Source organism: Bemisia tabaci, chromosome 1 (assembly GCF_918797505.1).
Source record: "Bemisia tabaci chromosome 1, PGI_BMITA_v3".
NCBI classification, from domain to species: domain Eukaryota; kingdom Metazoa; phylum Arthropoda; class Insecta; order Hemiptera; family Aleyrodidae; genus Bemisia; species Bemisia tabaci.
The window spans coordinates 18,803,749-18,826,143 of NC_092793.1; the positions used below are offsets into that span (position 1 = coordinate 18,803,749).

The following is a 22,395-nucleotide window of genomic DNA, read 5'->3' on the forward strand; positions in this document are numbered from 1 at the left end:
AGCAACCTGGCAAAGGAAAAACGCCGTATAACATACAGACGTTGCCAAATAACTCAAATAAAATAAAAATGTTTAAGAGAACCTGCGAATCTTTTTCATCAAACGACATTTGTCCACAATAGAGAATTTTCAGGTGTCTGAAATTTGATGAACTTCGTGTTTAAGTGGAAAGATACCCTTGGTTCATGAATTGAGCAATTACTGGAGAAAATATGACAAATGATCTAATTTGCTAAAATGCGCGTGTTTAAATAGGAAATGCCGCCAGATGACGTCACTAGACGGCGCATTTTCTTACTTTTGAATGTATTTTTATACTATTTCCCATATCAGAAAAAATTATAAAAAATACTGTGAAATCAGCTCTTTCAGCACTTTCAGATGAAGCAATCAAAAATTTGCATGCAAATTCTCCATTCGATCTAGTGCACGTCGAATCTTTGGAGAATTTACTTACAACATTCGCCAAAATCAAATATTTTACCAGGCAAACGTTCGGCAACTCTCGAATGCACATACGTCGTTTTTGGCGGAGCGGGATTCGAACGGATACGGTTGCGGACGCGAAATCCCGAATACGTGCCCGCGTTACACGAAAGATGAGCTGAGCTTACCCGCAGACGACGAGGCTCACGACCGTCGTTCCTCTCACGTAAGAGCGTATCTCCATTCCCACGTGCGCCCCGGAAAGCGTGAAGTAATACGGACGACGGGGCTCATCTAAAAATGCAGTTACGACGTTATGGCAGAGGAGCGACGAATAACGCTTTCTACCGCGAATAATTCTAAATGCGATTAGGGCTTTATCTCGCACCAGCAGCACTGCTCGCGCGAGCTTTCGCCATTCGAACTGAGCTCAACTTTGCATTTACTAGCCCCCCCCCTCCCCCCTCCTCCCTCGAGTCGGATCTCCGTATTCGCCTGCTCCCGCGATTTCCGTTGGTAAATCACGTGACGCAGGATGATTCATGACGTACCACTTGACGTCACGTCATGTGGAGACCACTGGACAAATAATAAGAGGTTTTTTCGTAGAAATTTCACGTGGAACCCGTCGCACAGTGGATCGCGTCAATAGGAGAGGTCGGACAATATTTGGAAACTTTAAACGCCCATAACTTCGTTTATACCGTACTTTGAGTTACTAAAAGTGGTTTCATTGGTTTCTTCGTGAAATTTCTTTTAGAATCACTCCTTTAAATTCAACATGTGACGAAATAAACATCAAGAGTTGCAGTTTTAGTAAAAATTCCATGTCCGACTTCTCTGATTGCCTTGATCCACTGTGCGTTGGAGGTACTGATTTTCTGAACTCATTGTTACTGAGAGATTAGCGTTTATACCTAACCATGGGATCTACGAAATGGAATTCTGGGAACGAAAAGAAACCAAAGTAAACTTACGTCCAATATTAATAGATCATTGAAAACGTGTGAACGTTTGGCAGTGAAATAACTAGAATTTGATTTCTCATAAATATTCCTGTAAGATTAAAGGGTTTATTGCAGTGACGATTCTTGAAACTTGGCAACATTGATTTTCCTCCATTTAAATGCATGTAAAACAGTCGATTCTTGGTGAAGCAGCTTTGCCTCTTCTAAATCGATATGTTCAATGGATTTAAATGGAGGGAAAACAGTGTCGTCAATTCGTAAAATCGCAATTGGTTTATTCCTCCATTAGACAAGACAGGATTAGGCAAAACCCATCAAGGAAAAGTAACTAAAATCGGTGTTTGACCAAACCTTTCGGTCAAGTCAACAAAATCTTGAAAAACTTCAAATCCGTGAAAACTGAGCATCGACAGCTAGAATCAAACCCGAATCTGACAATTAAAAATCTTAAGCGCTGCACTTCAGGTCGCAACTGTTGAACGCGGGAACGAGGAAATCTCGAGTACAACAGGTCAACGGAAAGCTTTTAAACCTGAATTTCTCGAGTCTAAGGTTTCGCCAACCGTTTCGGTCGATATAACCAAACGACTTGATTTATATAACCAAAAATTTGGTTGATTTACCAATTTACTCCGGCTGATCTTTGGTTGATCCATCGGAAAGAAAACTAACCGGATAAATGAAAACAAGGAAACTTTTAACTATGCAGACTCGTTTTCAAAGTTTAGAGAAACATCCTCTATAATAGTTTCATGCACCTCAATAATTTCAGATCAGCGCGGAGAGGGTAAGTGAAACGCCCTTCTTACGTGTAAGATAATGAATAAAGCCGTGGGATGCCGGTGGCAATGAAGTTCATAAGATTACGCTCTAGTAACCTAATTTTGATTACTAATTATTGTCCTTAATGCGAGAGCGCTATTGCCAGCAAGTGCAACAATTTCAAATAGTGCCTCCGTCCTCTTCGCAGTGTTCAGTAAGAACAGCGTAGGAGCAATGGAACGCTGCAAACTTTACCCTTCTAAAATACGAATTTTCTGAAGAGCTTTTGAGTATCCGTAATGAGACTTTTGAAGGATTTTATACCGAATTTTGTCCTGCGCATTTGGACATTCTTAAGGTAAAATATCCATAGCTTTCCCTGAAACTGATTATTTTATCGGGGGAAATGTTGCAGCGCTCGAATGTCCCTACGAGGTTTTCCCTTAGAGCGGCAGTATTTTGGATCGAACTGTACTTCACTGCCAACAACGCTGCAACCGAGCGGTTAGGATTCATTAAGTTTTCATCCCTTCTATCTTTCATCCGCGGGAAAACAAAGGAAAGACCAATCAATTCCTGATGAGACTCGTTTCGCTTCCTTTCAATTAACTGAAGTTCGACTCGCTAAAATTTCCTTAGGTAATTTCAAAGCTTTTGTTTTCAGAGGCGGATCCAGCAATTTGGCAGTACCGGATTCCCTCCATTTAAACCTATACGAAATAATCGATTCTTGTTGGAGTCCCTGGCCCCTCCAAGAATCGATATATTTCCATAGGTTTAGATGGAGGAAAGACAATGTTGCCAATTTGCTGGACCCGCCATTTTTTTTTTTTTTTTTTTTTTTAAATTTAAAATGTGTTTCGTCATTTTGCTCGGAATTTGCGGGGGAGGGAAAAGAGCAGGAAAAAGGGAGAAAAAAGTAAGAGAAATAGCAGGACAGAGAAATTGAAACAAAGAGGAAAAGACCCTGAACCCACGAAAGTGACGACTACGTAACGTAGGGAGTGCGTAACTGCGCTTCAAATTAACATATTATATACACAATACAATATTTCATACAAATCAACGGTAAAACTCTCATACCACGTTTGGGATGTTGCAAAATTCCGTCCACACTTATTTCTTTAAATGGAAAACTATTCAACGAGAAATCTTTCAAACTGCCGTGATTATTGTCGTCACAGAGTAGATTAGCTCCGTAAGACCCACACCTTTACCAGCGGGCTGATTCTTGAAATCGATAGACAAATCAAAGAAAAGATAAAGGGAAAATGGAGTGATTCCATTGGTTTAAACGGATGGTAGTTATAGACTAAGAGGAAAAATGCTGGACTATTTTAAGGGTTAGTTAGTATATTACTATTACCTCCTATGTCCACTGCAACTACGCACTTCCACCATTATGTTCATTCCGGTACACGGACTTTATGTCCACTTTTTTTACGTCCACAGACTTTTTGTTCACAATTTTTACGTCCACAGTTCTAAAGCCCACACTATTGTTAAGTCCATTACTTAAACGTCCACTAAGTTAAGTCCACAAATGTAAAGTCCACTAAAATCAAATGCAAGCGTCATATTTTAGTCCGTGTGTAAAATTATGTTGACAATATCGAAATGAGAAAATTAAGAGAGAATGAGGTGTTGTTATCGTAACTCATATTTTAAATGAAATGTTAATTTCTTCTTTTGATTCATCTTTTCAAATTGTCTTTGGTAAATACTTGGTTTCATTTCTATCCTTGAAATTTCCGATATAAAATATGCCTTAAATGTACATTCTTTTTTTTTAATGAAATTGATTACTTCATTTTAAAAACATTTACATTTTTAAAACGTGGTAAATATTTGTAAAACCTTTTCCAAGCAATGGCATCGATATGAATCTCAATGAGCCGTAGTTGTGATGAAAGAAACTATACAAAAATTAATAGAAGAGGAAAAAAACTAAGAAGCACGCAATTTTTTGTTTTTAACTTATTTGTACATCGACCTTCTTGAATCAAATACGTCCAATTTTGAGCGTTTAGTTGCGCTTACACCACGCTGCAGCACAGTAAAAGCCAAAAACATAAAAGAATAAATTTGAATGCTTTGGAAATCATTACATTTGACACGGAACCACTATTATATTTACAAGAAACACATTATATTTTCCAGTGGTACATATTTCTTTTTCATCAGTTTAAAAGAGAATAATCAATGCAGAGAGTGCAAACATTTCAAAATCATGAGTTGAAAAACGCTGACTCCGTGAGTTTAAATATTAGAGCCTAACACAGAGCGGAGCAGCGTGTTAGCAGCGCAGAACGCGCACTGGCGCCTACAAACCTAACGGGATACTTCACGCATTGCGCAACGCGTGAAGTATCCCGTTAGGTTTGTAGGCGCCTATGCGCGTGTCACGCTGCGCTGGTTCCTTGCCGCGCCGCAACGCTTTAAGCAACTATTTCGCGTCAGAGGCGTTGCACAGTATCCTACAAGATTGAAGGCGCACGAAATAAGTAGTTAAAGAGGACTTTCAATTTTGACTGCATCTGTTACTGAAAAATGTTTAATTTGGCATTGGAGCGTTTCCTAGGCTCCCGCTTTGGTTTTCATCTTATCATATCCGTACAGTGTACACATGAACATATGTTTTTATCTGCTCTTAGAGTCTGTTCTCTTTCATGACTTGATTCATGAATGAAATGTTTTTAAGAATGAAGGTAGTAGTAGTATGCATTTATTTTTGAGGTGGTTCTTGTCATTTAAATGAGAAGAAAAAAATGTGGACATAACATGTCCACAAATTGGACAATTTTGGACATATTCATGGTTGGACATTAAATCATGTGGACTTAATAAAGACTGGACTTAACGTTTTGTGGACATAAATAGCGGTGGATATTTATTTAATGGACGAAAGGTAGGTGAACATAAAGTCCTGGAAGCTTCATTCCATTTATCCTATGTACTTTTTGGCAATCGTTTTCTCTCTCAATTCAATAATTAGTCCGCGGATAAAACTATATGATCAGTGAAAATTTTGGAATTTTGAAATACCCAGATGTAATTCCTGTATATCATAACAGGATACAACTACTGCGCGAATGAGAGCTGCCTACGAGAGAGGAATGTCAATGAAATGAGCCGTTTCGAAAATGTATCAAGTCGGAGAGGATGAGCCTTGATTTGCATTAGTTTTATACTTTTCAAAGCTCAAGCGAAAAAACACTTAGTCCCTTTCCGACACAACTGACTCGAATAACCGCGAGAGTGAGTTTGTTTCCCAGATGTTTCAAAACTCCATCGAGAAGCGAAGTTCTGAGCGGAGCGGCACTGCAATGACACAGGGGCATGATAAAATTTTAGTGGAGTTGAAACGCAAAGGCACGTATGTATGTCCTTGGTCCTCATTTAGATTTAACCGCTTTCGACTGTCACAGGTGTTGAGCCTACAGCAATATCCCCGTTTGCAACTTTTTGGAATTATCAGAATGAGGCCAAATGTACTGCAACGTTGCCGACATCGAGAAACTTCCTCCTCAATACCAATCATGAAATAAAATCAGCGTAGCGATTTTCAAGACCCATTTATTCAATTTTACCTCTCGCGAAAAGAAACATTACTTTTAGCATGGACGGGTCAGGAATGCGTCGATTATTCTACGTGCTAAGGTAAAATTGCATAAGACCATTCGAATGATACAAAATTCCTCGTGATTAAATGTTCAATTGTAAAAAAATGATGAATATTTTTCTTGAAATCTGTGTTAACTTAAGCTACAAAGAAAATTTTGAGAAAATCCGAACAAGTGTAAAGAAGTTTCCAGTAAGATTTGTATTTTATCAGCAGAAACTTGCGAAATCCGGACGCTCATCTGGCATCCTACCTTTAAATAGAAATAAATTAATGTTCAAATCAGCTAGAGATTCAAAGATTCGAAAATATCCATCTAATACGCCAAGTTTTAATACTCATAATTGATGGAGATATTGTAGTCCCTTGAAAAATAACTCGTTAATTGAAGTCATCCACCAGGTAAGCACTCACTATAGTTTCTAACAGCATTAGATAAAAAAAAAAAAAAAACATCTCGAGCAACCGTAAAGAGGAAATAAACAAAACGATAAAACATGGCGGAAACTGTGGACTAAAACACATTGAGCATAATTCTGAGATGTTTTGGAAAAGTATAATCTCCTACCACTTCCCCAGTTAAAAATCTGGACGATAGAATAAATCCTTATAGACCGTAAATTTTCTCGCTTCAGTGCATGAAGATATGAGAAAAATGAGAAACGATTGTGATGCTTTTCATGGATTTACTAGTATATTCGACCTTAGAGCTTGCACGCAACCGAGTTTAGAATAGCTTCGAAATGCACCCTAAAAAGGTTTTCATAAAGTTTAGGCTCATACCCCTCTTTCTGATGGAGAGACTCAGAGTAAAAATTCAGACTCAGAAGGGGGAGGGTCAGGCTGAAACCAACAAATTGCTGTAGTTACGCTTTTGGGCAAGTAGCCTCTTAAAATGATCCTAGTTTCGCCCAATAAACTCAGTGTAAAACAATGTAATTCCAGTTACTCTTAAAATTTTGCATGTGTCTAGTTGTAACAATATGTGCTGGCCCCTGAAATTAGGCAACACGGTTGTGGAGGTGGGAAGATTTTTGGCGAGCAGGAAGCGAAAGCTGTATACGGTCTATGCACGAGGACAAAAGTGCGCTGCTCACGAAATTACCTCCCGAACACATTAAACACAATTAAAGCGCCAACTTTGATGGCAGGAATGAATTCTCGCCCTAGCTTCTTCCTAGTGGCACCGAATCCCGCTCTTTTAGTACCTGAACCATTTCGTTACGAACCAAAATGTCGGATTATGTTTGCAGCAATTATTTTTGAATAATCTCGTTTTACGTCAGGTTTCTCTCGTGATTTTTCAATTTTCCTCTTTGAATTTAAGTGGTTTTAGTTAACATTCCATTACAATTTATGGCGCCAGGATACCATGATGAAGTGTATCTCATTATTTTCAAGTTTTTGAAATGTCTCGGATGTCGTAGGAAGAAATATATATACGCTTTCATTTATTCAAACGCAAGTGTTAGCGCGTCAAAATAACGGAACACGTGTAGAAACAAAGCCCATTTCAGCGTGTTGGCAATTATGTTTGAATGAATATATACGTATATAAACTTGAAAATAAACGCAACGTACCAAAAGTCTTAACAAAACAATTTTGGCTCTCTTTTATCATGTCATTTTAAATTCCCCGCTTGCGAAAAAAAAGTCAAAATCGACCGTCGATGTGACCTGGCACAAACTTTCACAAAAATCAATCACAGTAGCCGCACATTTCAGGATTAACAGGACTCCACACAGTGGTAAACGAAACCAGACAATTTACAAACGTCAGTGCGCCTTCAATTACGTCCGATACTGTGCAATACTTCTGTGGTGGAAAAGTTGCTCAGAGCGCCTTCGACAGTGTCGCTTTGACTGGATGGCAGGAGATCACGATTAACACTTATAAAACGACACTCTAGCGCGTGCGCAGTTGCACATTTTCTCGTCATCAACGATGAGATAAAAATCATTCATACCTCAATTCACGACGTTGCAAGTTTTTCACTGCCTATTTTATCTGGCTAAACCAGTAAGAAAGCTTTAAGATCTTCCGTGATTGTTCCGAGTTACAGGATGAGAAATGTTATTTTAATGTTTCATTAAAGTCTATTTGTATGCTTTTGTAAATAAAGGGAGAATGAGCAGGATTGGGAACCTTCAAATGAACAACAGTTTGACCGAGCTTTAAAATTGGTGATGCCGTAAAGTTGAATGAACTGATTACTAGGTATCAGCTCTTTTTTGCGGAATGCAGAGCTTATGAACTTTGACTATATTCCTCCCAATAATAAAATAGAGAATATAAAAAGAGATGGATTCAATATAAAAAAATACTTAAATAAATAGTAGCATATAAAATATATTGGGTTCCAAAGCATCTAATGGCTGTATGGCACCGGTAGGGTGTGCGAACATAACATTTTGAGGTTTCAAGAAAAGGGGACATAAAATTTGAGAATAAAAAGACTCAGGAAAGTAATTAGAAAGTAATAAATAAAGTGCGCAAAGTTATACTCATACGGCACCATTGTTCTGCCCCTTTCCGTTTGTTCTGTAAACCTTGATGTCTTGCCAAACATGTGGTGCTCACGCTTTGGTGAGCAGAACGATTATCCGTGCTAAGTTATTGAACTCGGCCAGGCAACTGTCGTGGGTAGAAGTAACGGAAGTGAACGTAAAAATGGTTAACGGAAATCCTTATGCGCTTTACGGACATTGGCGCATACGTGTGATTTGCACGACCAAGTCCCCTTCCTGTCAAAATGTTCGTCCTATCATGCACGTGCACCAACATAGTATATGAGAAAAGGGGAAAAACAAATTAGCCACTTCGGTTACATTAATTTGAGCATAGAGTTACGATTACAAACAGAGCTACAGATTTAAGAGACGTCAACAAAGTGTCACAATCCGAACCTGGACTTCAGCCAACTTCAGATCGACTCTTTTTTTCTCCTCGAAGCTTTTAATTCGAGACAATCCAGACCGGGTTTTTTCTTTTCAAAAGTTTTTTGGAGCTGCTGTTAGGTGCATAAACTACTTTGGATTAAATTCTTGTCAAAAATTGAATTTCAAAAGAGAATCAGAGTTAGCATCTTTCAGTTTAAGACATCGGCAAGATTATTAACATATTATTTGTATATCGATGGTACAGTGGCGATTCTTGAAAGTTGACAACACCTTTTTTCCTCCATTTAAATATTTGTAAAACAATCGATTCTTGAAGTAGCTTACCTCACCTTAAATCGATATTTTAAATGGATTTAAATGTAGGAAAAACAGTGTTGCCAACTTACAAATTCTGCACTATGACTGCATGAGTCCGCACATAGGTTTGCAACTATCGGTTGATTCAGACTTCTTGATATAAATGAACTCGACGTCAGCTCTTAAAAACGTTTCCTCTTTGTGAAGACAAATCAATGAACATTTCAAGTAATGGAGTTGGTTATTTCACCTTTAATAAAATAAAGTTGGGGTACAGATTTTGAACATGAATGTGCGAATGTGTTCCTACTGCCAAGCGGTACCAAAGAGAAAACGCTTTGAGAGAAGAGGTTTAAAAGGTTATTTTTTGCCTCTTACATCCCAATTCTCCATTCACCGGCATGACAGATACTGCTAGCCACACACACTGTGTTACACACTGAAACACTTGCTGCGTCATTGTACCAAGACAACGTCACGCCAGCATGCTCAATAAAAATTAAATTGACAATTAAGTCTACATCAGATCAGATTGGTAACTGACATTAAGTACTAAAATAACTAAGTTTATTACTGCAATAACAGCGTAGCATTAAATTCACTCTGAATTATCAAATTTTGAATACCTACTTCTCTCGTCAATTCACCTGAAATACTAAGTTCATGGCAGGAGCGTCAGTAAATACCGATTTTAACGCGCTGCGTGATAGAAATTTTGACCCAATTTCCTGTCGGCTCGTCCATGCATACAAAGCCTAATGAAGTAAAGCAAAATTTACGAACATAATTGACACCTTATCTCATTATACGCTTTGACCTAATTTATATCCCGGCAACATAGATACGAATTAACTTCCCTATTTAAAATTCTTATTCCCGGAATTTTCTGACTGCGAGCACCGAGTTTTTGCGCATGAAATCAGTTTTTTTTTATGTAAATGTTGAACTTTGATCTTAAAAACTTCGTGCATACTCTCAAAACCCCGAAATTTTCATTTCTTTGGCAGTTCGTTCTACTGCTCTACCGGGCTGAGTTCCATGGCTTTTGTAACTATCGACATGTGATAGTCCTTAAATGACCCCGCTCTATTTTAATTTTGAAAATATGACCCAGGGTTTTTTTATATTACGTGATAAAGCTGTGAATTTTCCCATCTGAACAATGTTGATGTTTAATTATGCATCACAGTTTGTGCTGAAGATCTACCTGGCCTATTTTTATAAAGTCCCTAGATGAGCCCGTTCTGTTCAGATTAACATTTCAGGGACCTGCAAAGCAGGCTTTAGAGCAGGGTGCGCGATAAACACCCTCTGGGGGTTGGGCCGCGTGGCGGCCAGGGGGCTCTGCTCCCTAATTCTCGATAGTATTCTCTGAACATGCAATAGGACCTGCATAAAATCACTATCAACTCATATTTAATAATAATTTTGATAGATAACATTGATGTAAAAATTCCTTTTCCCCGAGCTTTAAAAGTGCGCGACGATAAGATATGTATTCAGACATGTATAACATGTGTTCTTTGCTGCTCTTCATGGCGTGTGTGAAAGTTTACAGGAAGAAAAACAACGGCACCAAAACAACGCACTTGAAGCGTTTGTAATTGAAAAGTTCAATATTGCATGAAGGAGCTGTCCTTGGAACACTTAAAGCCCAACAACTTCGATCTAATCTACCTAAAAAATGGCAGTTTGACATTCGCCGCATAAGAATCATAGTTTCATTGGAAAACTTTCCCGAGTCAACTATGTTTGAGGACCAAAAGATAGCAAAAGATCAAAATTAATGGCAAAGAATGGCCCTTTTGATGTGCTTCGGGCTATTCTGGGTTGCTCTGTGTTTACGGACTTGACAATCTCAGTAGGATTCTGAGTGGAAAATGTACGTTATTTCGCGAATACGGAACAACAAAACCACTAAAAACTTCTGAGAGTGTATACTCAAATTCAAAACAACATGAGCTTTACACATGCATTAAAGTTCCTGATACTGGAAGATATTTTCAGGAGTGTATTAATAACAATCTCAAAGTTAGTAGCCCCTATGGAAACCGCAGAACCACCCACACCGCAGGCTGCAGGGTGGCCGACAGGGGGAGAGAGCATGTTGCTCGCTACAATGAGTTGGAAGGAGTCATCGGTCGATATTTGTATTAGACAACGACCCTGCAAATCGCTGCATTGCATGCAAACATTTGATTAAAAAATGGAGTAAAATAGCGTCAGCCGGGAGCTACGTAACTTTTTATAAAAGTTAATTTGAGAACGGATAACCTGCTCATAAAGCCGTACAGTCTAGACGGGTTTGCGGTGCTCTCTAACTCTAGACATACTTTAAACAGAAATCCAATATACCATACTTTCCTTTCCTTACCTCAATTAATGTGCATGAATTCCGCAGATACTATTTTGTAAAAATATAATATGTGACTCTCAAACATTCGTGATCGGAATATGAGACACACAAGAAACCAAATTTATTTACCTAATTTCTTTTTGTAACTTGCGAAACGATTAAAACTTCCACAAAAAAGGCGTCTCGTGCCTTACCATTGGCGGATCCATCAATTTGGCAACACCGGATTTCTTCCATTTAAACCTCGTATATATTTTTTTCGGTTTTTAGAGATTTTTTTCTTTTATGCTTAAAGAAAAGATTTGTCGCTTGAAATATTTATTTTTTACTCAAATGATTTTCTTTAATTCCGAATAAGATTATTTTCAACGACTACAAAATAAGATTACTAAAGATTAAAAATAATTACATTTGAATTTTTCTAAAAAAAAAAATGCTGATACTCAAACAATAATACCCTTTCAGTTAAGGTAATTTCCCCTTATACATATAAGAAGAAAAAAAATTGGTAGATTTTTGTTTAGTTAAAGACAATTTTTTTACAATTAATATAATATAAACTAACCCTTTTTTAAATAAATGTTAACCGTGGAGCATCTCACTGTCCCAGAGCACGCGTCTCATTATTTACTTCGTTAACCCAACTGATTGGAAGTTAATTTCAACCCCTCGAACATTATAATATTAGTACGTCACGACCGTTGTAGCCCCCATCGCACTATGGTTTTCAGTTGTGTTTGAAGTGAAAAATACTTGCGAGAAACCGACCCAAACACTCGAGTCGAGGGTTAGAAAATGCTGCCGTGCTAAGGGAAAACGCTGTATGTACATCCGAGAGTTGCCAAATTTCCCTTGATAAAATATGTGTTTTTGATGGCAATTATGCACATTTTTCTTTGAAATTTTCAGATATTTTAGATTAAATTGCGCACAGAATTGTCTAAAAATTTTGGAAAATAATATTCGCAATTTGCCCAGTAAATTCGGTTTTTATCGGGGGAAACTTGGCAACGTCCAAAGGCTCATACGGCGTTCTCCCATAGCACGGCGGAATGGGAATCCACGGGCACGAGCAGCCACGCGAAGCGTAAATCAAAAAGCGGTGGCTCCTAGCTATGAAGATTAAAGCCCCTTCTCCGGCGTTGTGTCAGTCGTAATTTTTTTCAATTAAAATCTAAGCGAGAATAATTTCAGCGCGCGCGACCGCAAATGTTTTCTAATGAGCTTCAGAGCTCGGCGGAGCCTGATGAGCGGTCCATTGTCGCTGGCGTGAGGTTTAGTTAAAAGCACAATATTAAAAAGGGTGAGTGGAGGACAGATCACGAGAATCGAGATTTCCAAATGTACTTCAAAAACAAGCTCCGGGTCTAAGAGCCGTTATTACGGGCTGTGTAGACGTACATCGCCCGTTACTGGTCTGGGCCGAAGTGCTTCGACTTCTCCGCACTCAGAAGGAACTACGTTTTTTAAAAAAAAAAACATTGTTAATGGTGTTCTATGAGCTCTTAGTAGTTCAGTTGGTCCCGGGTTAGATTCCCGGCCAGGCGACCCGAGTTTGATGGTCTCAAACAATGGTTGCCTGGGACTGGTTGTAGGGATAGAGGGGCGGGAATAAAGCGCAAGGATTAGCCCTTGTAGGCTTATTGAAGTGGTAAAAAAAAAAAAAAAAAAAAAAAAAAAAAAAAAAAAAAAAAATTACAAAAAATTGTGATATTTTTACTCTCTCATGACGAAGCAGTAAAAATGAGCATCGAAGAGGGTAGAATCGATTATCAAAAGTAACTTAGGTTATAAACTCAATTTATAAATCTAAACTGAACTTCCTTAGGACTCTTGAGTTCGGTAATTTTAAAAGAATCGCCTAAGTTGAAAAATTAGGTAACGAATTGATAGATACACTAAATTAATTGTTTATTCTGGTTACGTACTTAACTCAAAAGTGGCGTGATGAATGATGAAATCTCGTCACAAGTAGGACATCTCTGTACACAAGATGCCCTTGTTTTGGAAGTCGCCTTGGAGTGCAGAGTTATTTTGCATATTTATTGAATCCAATCTTTGCGGAGGCTAATACGGCGGAGAGAAAGGTAAAAACTGCAATCTAAAGTACGAATGCAGTTTCATCGAGCGGAGCGCAGCGGTGATTGAAATAACTCAAATCTTGAAACCCAATCATTCCGTCTGGGACAGCAAGAGCCAATTTCGCGCTTCGTAAAACTAACAAGAAACGGCAGTCGTGCTGTTGACTGGGAGCGGGAGCAAATACAGGTGTTGCCCGTTCTCAAGATAAATGAATTGATATTATGATGCAGCGGAGGGAAGGGCACCACGCGTGTGGCACGGGGGTGCAATGCTAGGAAGTTCATTAAAAAATCAATCATGGGCAAGATGGGAGAGCCATTTCACGCTTTAGGAAACGGACGGAAATCGACGACAGTCGTGAAAACAGATTGAAAATGAAGCGAAAGGATCCGTCTCCTAAAATAAAGTCCCGCCGGCATTTCAGAGGGGAAAACACCGATACTCGAATCCTCGCAGCGTTTCGTTATTTCGCTGTATGATTCGAAATCAAAATTTAAGAAAGAGTCGGCTTTGGTATGCCCATTTCACACAATCCGAGAGATTGCCTATCCTATAAACTGAAGTGAATTTCACTCTGAACAATTCGAGTGATTTAAATGCGGAGGAAAATCTGTTCTGTACATTGTAGAGCTCAGTTTGTATCGCATGCATCGAAGCCGCGGCATACTGCGAGGATCCAAAATGACAGAGCCTTTTCAGTTTTTCTTTTGTACAACAAAGACTACTACTATAATGCCGTGCAGGGCCGGAGTTACCTACTTGCTGCCCCCTTCTCATTCGTTTTGAAACTCGATATAAACCATCTAGTGAACGTGCCAGCAGGGGAGGGGTGCATAAGACGCATTTACTCGTGTTGAACACATTTTTTGGGAAAACCCTGTCAACACTACTAGCATAAGTTCACAGAACTTTGCGCGAAAGTTAAGTTTCGTAAACCTATCTCTGTGTGAACAAGGCCTTCCATTCATAAGGAATGATCGAAAAAATTATGAGAGAACAAACATATATGTGGTTTAATGATTTTAACTTCCGCCGCCGCCGCGCCGCGCAGACCGCACCGTGTTTGGCGCAATGCGTGAAGTATTCCGACAGTCTTGTAGGCGCTACGCGTTTCATGCCGACCGCTGCTGACCGCACTGTGTTTGGCGCAATGCGTGAAGTATTCATGCATTCTTGTAGGCGCTATCCGTTTCACGCTGACCGCAATGACCGCACTGTGTTTGATGCAATGCGTGAAGTATTCGTGCAGTCTTGTAGGCGCTAATATGTGTTACATGCCGATCGCCGCGCCGAGGGCTTCTCCTTTTCATCTCGAGTCCGCGTCATCATTGCTCTCTTCGCCGCGCCGCTCCAGGCCAAATTGCGTTTTTCTCTTTTAACTCGACTAATTAAAGGTGATGTCTCTGGTGTCACCGATAGATGACAAAATTAGAAATTACTATACTCTCGGAAAATGAGAGATTTTGTCGCCTTTTCTCGTTTGTAATTTTTTTTTTTTCAAAATCCGATTTTTTTTTATATCTACACTTAAAAAAATTGCAAATTTTTGCCGCCCCTTAGATTTGCCGCTATGGGCCGCAGCCCATGTTGCCCCCCCCCCCCTTATTCCGGCCCTGCTGCCGTACTAAGCAAGAACGCCGTAAATCCATCAACATTTTCCCTCGTTTATTGCAACTTAACACTTTATAGAATAAAAACTGTTTTACGCATGCACCTTCAGGTTAAGTTCTCGATAGTATTTGCGCAAAAATCCTGTAATGACATTGTCCAAAGGTACACAAGTTTTTCTGCTATGATACATTGTTTCCACAAGATGTAAAATGACGTTTGCGGCGTTTTTGCGTTGCACGGCAGTATAGCACTAGCAACAGTAATATTAGTATGGTACATAGTAATAGTACTATTCAGTAGCCTCGCCTACTCGCCTAAACCGTGGGAATAAAAATTCGTTTTTGCAATTCATAATAAACTCGGAAGTTCACGAACGGCTAAATTTTGCTACTTTCGTATGACTGGACGTCAGCAACGTGAACGCTAAGGCTGATGATTAAAAAATCAATCAAAAAGAGAACCGTTTGAATCTGTATTAAATAGAGCCGCGAGTTGAAAAGAAAAGTGTTTCGTGGACAATGCGAGGGTGGAATTATTCAGAGAGACGCTTCCCTATTCCCTGCACGGGTGAAATTGGTTTGGGACAGGAAATGGTGTTATGAGAGATGTCACGCCCAACATGACGCATTCACATTGATACCAGCCCCGTTCGAACACACTTATATGACAGCTTCCCGCTCCCTCTCTTTTTCAACTTGCGCAAGTTGTTATATTTTTTGCTCAGATTTATTCATTTTGAGATGAGGAACTTAATTGTGTGTTTCAAATTACGTATTAATAGAAACTCCTGCTAAGCTTTATGATTGTTTGTTAAAATTGGCTCTATGCTCAATCAGATGCCCCCTTCCCTAAAAAAAAAACTGAATTTTGGACAATGTTTTCTATGTATAACTATCGAAATCAAATCTTGAGGTAAATTGAATTGAAATAGATTGAACAGAATTGTTAGCGCTGGACCCTACTTATTAAAATTATTATTTTTTATTTCTTGTAATGACTTAAGAAGATTATAAAACAGATTTCACCAAAATTGAACGTAATTCTGTTGAAAGAATCCATGTTTCACTCAAGCCCTATGCGCATAGCTCCTTCTAGCATTAATGCTTCCAAATAGCCTTATTAATACAATTTACGTTTCCCACTCTTTTCATATCATACTTAAATAACAAAATTACAAGTAACTGCCTAATATGATAAATCCGTAAACAATTTTGAGGCGTTATGTTGCTTAGTTTTCTGTCAAAAAAAAGATAATATGTGAAATGAAGTCAGGCAGTGTCAAATGAACGCGTTGCACTGGTGGTTAAAACTCTCTATTCTATGAAACAAACATGGTTGGACGACTTAAAATCAAAATAATAAGTTTAAAACAAACCACGATGCTATTCATTATGTATAAGTATAATCTCAAATGATATTTATTTATAATGATATTCATTTAATTTTTTTCTATTTTATTTTTTAATGCCATTTCATTAGATTTTTTTGCTCAGTAAAAATTCGCTGACTTCCTAAGCTGCTTCAAAAATTATGGTTCTATACCATTTTTGAGTTGGGAAAAATGGGGAAACAATTCAATCAACTCATTTCTACTTGAACCAATAAATGTACTAAAATACATCCTCAAAGTAATTTTTTCTTATCATCCGAAAGTATTCCGAGTTTTCTAGCCATATAACAGGGCATAAGAAATCAATCGGCATTGCAGCGTTGCACGTTTGAGGTAAAGACTGAAACTGTTTCTGGAAAACGTATTGTCCGTATGAAAAGAGAGGAGCAATTGGAGTGGAATTGGAGAAAAAATGTTAAGAAAAAGTTCATGGAGGTGAACATTGAGCAGATCGACATCTCGCGGAGCAGTGAGCAAAACCTTCTACCGCTCGCTACGCGGGAAGACGATGACTGAGAGAGTAAATAAGAAAAAAGTAACATTTCTTAATTAAAAGAAGGAAATTACGAGCACTGAATCGCTCAATTTCCACTGGAAAGCGCTCAATTTCAATCCGCGCCGCCGCGCCGGCCGGTATCAAAGCTGACTTTTATTTAGGCTGAGGGGCAGGAGGTAGTGAAAGTCGGAAAGGGAAATTAATTATGGTGGATGCGAGCGCGTTCTACCGTGCGGCGGACAAAATGTTTACGACATGGCTGTAAACATAGATTGATGTAGAAGTGACGTCACTGTAGGGATTTTCCTGCGGGAGCAGAGACAAAATACTGCAGAGAGACGAACTACCTACTTAAAAACCTAGTCTGCGGGCTGATCGTTGAAATTGGTAGACAAAGCTATAGACAAAGAAGACAACAAGAATTTGGAGGGATATTATCGGTGGAAGCGGGTTGTTGTAGTGGACCAAGGAGGTAGGTAATAGACCGACTAACGACAACTCACGGGGGACCCGTTAGTTAGTCCATTATTTCTTCCCTTAGTCTATAGGAACCATCCATTTCAACCAATAGGATCACTCCATACTCCCTACGTCTTCTTCGTCTATAGCTTTGTCTGTCGGTTTCAACAATTAGTCCGCTAGCCGAGTCGGGTCCTTTGATTCAGGACCTTGAACTACTAGGGTGGAATTAAGTGCTAGAATCATGCAAATATAGGGAGTTTAAGAACCTATGCAATAAACCACTCTGCACTCTGTCTCCTGGCCACTATGCGGCCCAACCTCCAGAGGACGCTTTGCGGGATTCCGTAAGATGGAACTCATCTTGGAAGTATTTCTTATCGATAAAGGCACATTTATCAGTTTTAAAAATCAAATATATACGTGATCTAGCTCCTTAAAAGATCAATTATTTAATTTTCATTCGTAAAAAAATCTACTTTTTAAAAACATCATTAATTTTAAAATGTGGACTGAATTCATTCGTACTATATGAAAAAAAAAAATGATCAGAGACCTCAATGATGACCCGTTTTTAAGTCTTTCATCAATCGGATCATCGGATGCTATATATGTGATTACGAGGCTTTTGAAAAAATAATGAAATAGAAAATGAGTTTTCATACAAAGCGCAAATGACACCAAAACGAGGTAAAAAGAGTCCCATGGAGCAGAGATATAAAATTTCACGAAACCCTCGACGGATAAAACTTTGATGTCCGAAATCGGACCTCTGACGATATTGATTTGGCGCGTGGAGCTGCCAGTTTTATCACGATCAGCAAGGAGAGAATATTGATGATGGAGTTTTTTACTTTTTCCTGTCACAACGCCAGGGTTTTTTCCCTTGGATTATTGCCAGGAATTGTCATCTAAAATCTACTTTCCCAGGAAACTTGGACAGAAATACTCACTTACGTTCTCAATCACTCACTTATTGAGGATCGACTGGGAACTTTCCCCTTCCGGTTCTCGGCACTGAATTCTCCCCCGAAAACTCCTATTCCTAGTTCCTAGTTTAACGGTTTGTTACCTTCCGCTCTGTTTCTTTTCATTCTATTCTGGCCTATTCCGTTTTTCTCCCCGTTCTCCCAAACGACGTGATGAAATTCTAACTTAAGATTGCTACTCAAATAGTACGTGGATCAACCACCAAACAAGAGCCTCCAAAATACATGCATGACTAATAACCAAAATTGAGATGTTGTCTCCCCATAGAAAAAAGTGATCTTAGATGGTGTGCGAATTTCGGTATATATTCGAAGTATGAAATTTTGCGTGGACAATCTGTAGGTTTAGGCTACAGTTTTCACTTTTAATGATTAGCGTAACCAAAGCTTAGTTCCCTCCGATCCTTGAACTTATTTGATCGCGTTATTTGAAGAAGGATGTAACCGCTAAAAGTAAAGTCTCAAGAAAACATGAAGCAATATTATTATTTGTCCGACAATCTTTGTACTTATGCTCGCAAAAATTGACCAACACTCTACCTACTATCGGCGGTTTTCCTACCGTAACTTTTGTCGATTTTTCCGTAAAATTCCATTGATACCGAGGCTCGATTTGGGGTTTTTGACAATTTACTTTTTATGAGTATCGAGGAGTCAGCCCGATGCCTCAACCCCCACCTACCTCTGGAAATATAAGGTGATTTAGATATTTATTCTTGCGCTGAAGCAAAGGGCAAAATTCCAGACTATACTCGGGAGTGACTTTTAATGGCTCGGTTTAGACGGATGAGCAGCCGTCAGAATATAAATTGGTTTCAACTGATCAGGTGTGCTTAACTAGACATCTCTCGACATGCAAACTCCTGAACCCGAAAATAGTTTTCAACATGCAAGTTCTGTCCGTTGTCTAAAAACGGTTGAAGACCCGAATCGCGAATCATCCATCCTGACCTCGCTTTTTTCAGTCATGGTTAATAACGGGGGAATATTTTCTCTAAAACCGATCGAAACCAGCAGAGATTCTCTATTTCAAAGATATTTAGAAATTCGGCGTGCGTATTTAAACTAATATCTAACAATCGATATATATCGAAGCAGTCTGCCTCACCTAGAATCGATTACTTATGTTGGATTTTAATGGAAGAAGAAAAAAACTGTTTCCATTTTGCCAGAATCACGAATTCAGCTTGATAGAATCCATCAAATTTTGGAAAGAACTTAACTCTTTGAATTTTTCGTTTGATCTTTCCGACCTCTTGTCAGGCGAATCCATGCGTCAAAAGCAACCATGAGTGCTCTTTGATGCGGTCTTCCTAAGCGATAAAAACGGATCTAGGGATCGTTCATAAAACACATGAATGACGTTCAATTTCGGAGGGGAGGGGACTCCTCCCCACCAGTGGCGTGGCGTGAACAATCGATTATCGATATTTCCCCACTTGAAGCTATAGTAAAGAATCGATTATTAAGGCGTTCGTTACGAACACCTTGTTTATCGATTCTTTTTCATAGGTTCAAATGACAAATCAATCGATAAATCGCAAAGCACGCCACGCCACTGCTCCCCACTTCTCATAACGCTTTGAGAATGTACAAAGGTTCATAGGCACAGCTTTCTTCCTTAGCACGGTAGAATGAGAGGTAAGCGGTTCTTCATCAGAAAGACAACATGGTGGTCGAGCGAAAATCGGCAACCATTAATACTCGAATCGAAATTGATTATGATTAAATTCCCCCGAGTAGGGATCGGACACGATATATCAATTAAGATAACAGTCGACTGACCGGTGGCTGAAAGGGGTTAAAAAAAGACTCATCCGGGGGGCAGAGACGACCCGGGGGGGGGGGGGCAGGGGCTGGAATGGGGCGGGGCGGGGGCAGCGAGGGAGATAAATCAAAGCTCCGTGAAACACAATCACTCACCGATTTGTTGGGCGCAGTCCGGCAGGTAGAGCAGGTTGACCATCGCGGAATCCCGGGTAATTCGAGACTATTGTTTGAGCTCCGGTTTTTCGCCTTCCAGGATTTTGAGCTGCATCGCCACCAGCACCACTCCAACGACGATGAAATTCATCAGGGCGCGCGAGTCCGCCTTCCGCCTCAAAGTCCACTGAGTTATGGGATTACTCCGCAATACGAGAACGACACGCACGGCAATCTTATCAAATCCACGTTTATTTTCTCCGGTCCGAAATTTAGCACGCCACGTCTCAGTTCTAACGTTTTTCGGGAAGTGAGACCTTGGTGCTTCTGTAAAAAACAAAATATTTCCACAAAAGTCAAAATTGAAATACCTATCCAAAGAGCAGTACTGCCATGTAGAGTACCTTCATAAACAGAGTATGGCCATTGGTATCTTTTTACTACAGGAAAACTGTTCCGCTTTTTGATTGGTCAACGAGTTTTTAGGCTTCATGATGCTCTTACGGCCGTAAATAAACAAACAAGATGGCGGCTCACCGTAACGTCGATAAGAAGCTAAATTTGACAAAAATTTCAATTATACGGCAGTAACAATTTAAACCAGCATAGCTATGAATAACACACGAAAAACACATGAAAACATTGTTAAATCGCCTTTCACCTTTATCACAGGAGGATGTAAGATGTGTATAACCTCAATCTTGCTTGCTGATAACAGCCATCTTGTTTGTTTATTTACGGCCGTAAGAACATCGTGTCATAAGCCTTTAGACGTTGCCAAGTTTCCTTCAATAAAACCTTAATTTACTGGGAAAATCGCGTGAATTTTTTTCCTTCAATTTTTTCAGAAAATTTTGTTCGCAATTTCGCCTAAAATGTCTGAAAATTTTAAAGAAATATACGCATAGTCGTCCTCAAAAATACATGTTTTATCCGGGGTAATTTGGCAACTCTCGAATGTTCATACGGCGTTCTTCCTTAGCACGGCAGAATAAGTATTAGACATGGTAAGAGTGTTCTACCAAAGTGTGCATACGCTAGAAGTTTAAACATATCAATATCAAAATTTGCTGAATTGTTGCTTTCACGTCAAAATTGTTGGCAAATGCAGATCAATTGCACATTCAGCCTGTTTCTTCTTTAAAAACCTGGTTCTTAAACACTGCAATTAAGCTGAAAATGTGTGAACGCAAAATATTTCATCCGGTCAGTCGATCGCATGGTTGATTTTCGCATTCACAAACTTTCAGCTTTAATTCAAATTTTAGCGGTGAAATTTTTTAAGAATTACCTAACAGCTGAACTAGATCCATTTTCTGACGCACTAAACAATGTACTTTTTAAACAACGGAAAACAGTTTTTGTAAAAAACGTCAATAAACCACTCAGATATGCAGTCTCGATGGCTGAAAGATGCGCAATCACAGTCACGAGAGGATGCGACTTTCACTCCGGCGCTGCATACAACTATTCGTACTCGATGGATGTGCGTGATGCATATGCATTCAATTGAAGGCGTTTAACTTTTCTAGCGCTTGCAACGCAACAGTGACTCTATGTAATACGTATGTCATGTTTACACAGGATAATGATGATAATCCCACAACTTCCTGTGCCATGCTTTAATCAGTCGTGATGAAGAACATTTGTATCAGTTTGCAAAGGGTACTTTTTTTTGGAGCGTATCATATTGGTTGCTAATTTACCGTAATTTCCAAGCATTGACAGATTCAGTAAATTGACAGAATTTTTTTCTCCATTTAAACCCATGGAAATGTATCGATTCTTGGAGGGGCCAGGTGCTCTGACGAAAATCGACTGTTTAACACAGGTTTAAACGGATGGAATCCGGCATTGCCAAATTAATGTATCCGCCTCTGTTTCCGAACCGTGCAGAAATAGTATCCGCATTCCGGGTGGTCTGGGACACCCTGTACAGACCCGCAATACAGCCCTCAATCCGGGAGTGTTGTCTGAAAGTAAATTTCGGAGTTGACTTTAGCGAGAACAAATTGAGACGCTATCGTGTTCCTAGTAAAGATTTACATTGGAATGGTTAGTTAAACTACAAAGTTCCTTTTTTTGCGGGAACTTCATTCATACCTCATTTAAA

At 39.2% G+C, this 22,395-nt stretch overlaps 1 protein-coding gene across 4 annotated transcripts in view; it reads right to left on the reverse strand.

Annotated features, from left to right (window-relative positions):
- LOC109034064 (uncharacterized) overlaps positions 1-22,395 on the reverse strand; it is a 107,797-nt gene that overhangs the window by 76,846 nt on the left and 8,556 nt on the right. For all 4 annotated transcript variants that reach the window (XM_019047003.2, XM_019047001.2, XM_019047000.2 and 1 more), the window contains exon 2: positions 20,283-20,609. In XM_019047003.2, coding sequence (XP_018902548.2) covers positions 20,283-20,325 — 43 coding nt within the window. In that variant the 5' untranslated portion in view covers positions 20,326-20,609. The remainder of the gene's footprint in view (positions 1-20,282; positions 20,610-22,395) is intronic.